The 246-nt window shown below is 64.2% G+C and overlaps 1 protein-coding gene across 1 annotated transcript in view; it reads right to left on the reverse strand.

Moving 5' to 3' along the window:
- The window catches only part of SYT7 (synaptotagmin VII), a 100,057-nt gene that overhangs the window by 3,171 nt on the left and 96,640 nt on the right, over window positions 1-246 (reverse strand). Inside the window, exon 9 of the mRNA XM_014544542.1 lies at window positions 6-175. Coding sequence (XP_014400028.1) covers window positions 6-175 — 170 coding nt within the window. The remainder of the gene's footprint in view (window positions 1-5; window positions 176-246) is intronic.

Here is a 246-nt window from a genome sequence, read left to right on the forward strand (position 1 = left end):
CTTACACTCCCATCGCTGCATGGCTTCAGATCCTTCCAGAAGGTCTGCATCTGGGTCAGGTCCACCTTGTTGAGGGGGATGGACACCTCCCCAATGGGGTCGTTGCGGCTGAAGCGGTCGTAGTCCAAGACCTGGAGGTAGAGGACCCTCTGCACCACCTTCTCGTAGGGGAAACCTGGGGACAGACAGCGCAGTGAGGCCGGGGCTGGGCCGGGGGCGGGGTGGCAGCTGGGCAGAGGGCCCTGC

Source organism: Myotis brandtii, unplaced genomic scaffold (assembly GCF_000412655.1).
Source record: "Myotis brandtii unplaced genomic scaffold, ASM41265v1 scaffold369, whole genome shotgun sequence".
Taxonomy (NCBI): Eukaryota; Metazoa; Chordata; class Mammalia; order Chiroptera; family Vespertilionidae; genus Myotis; species Myotis brandtii.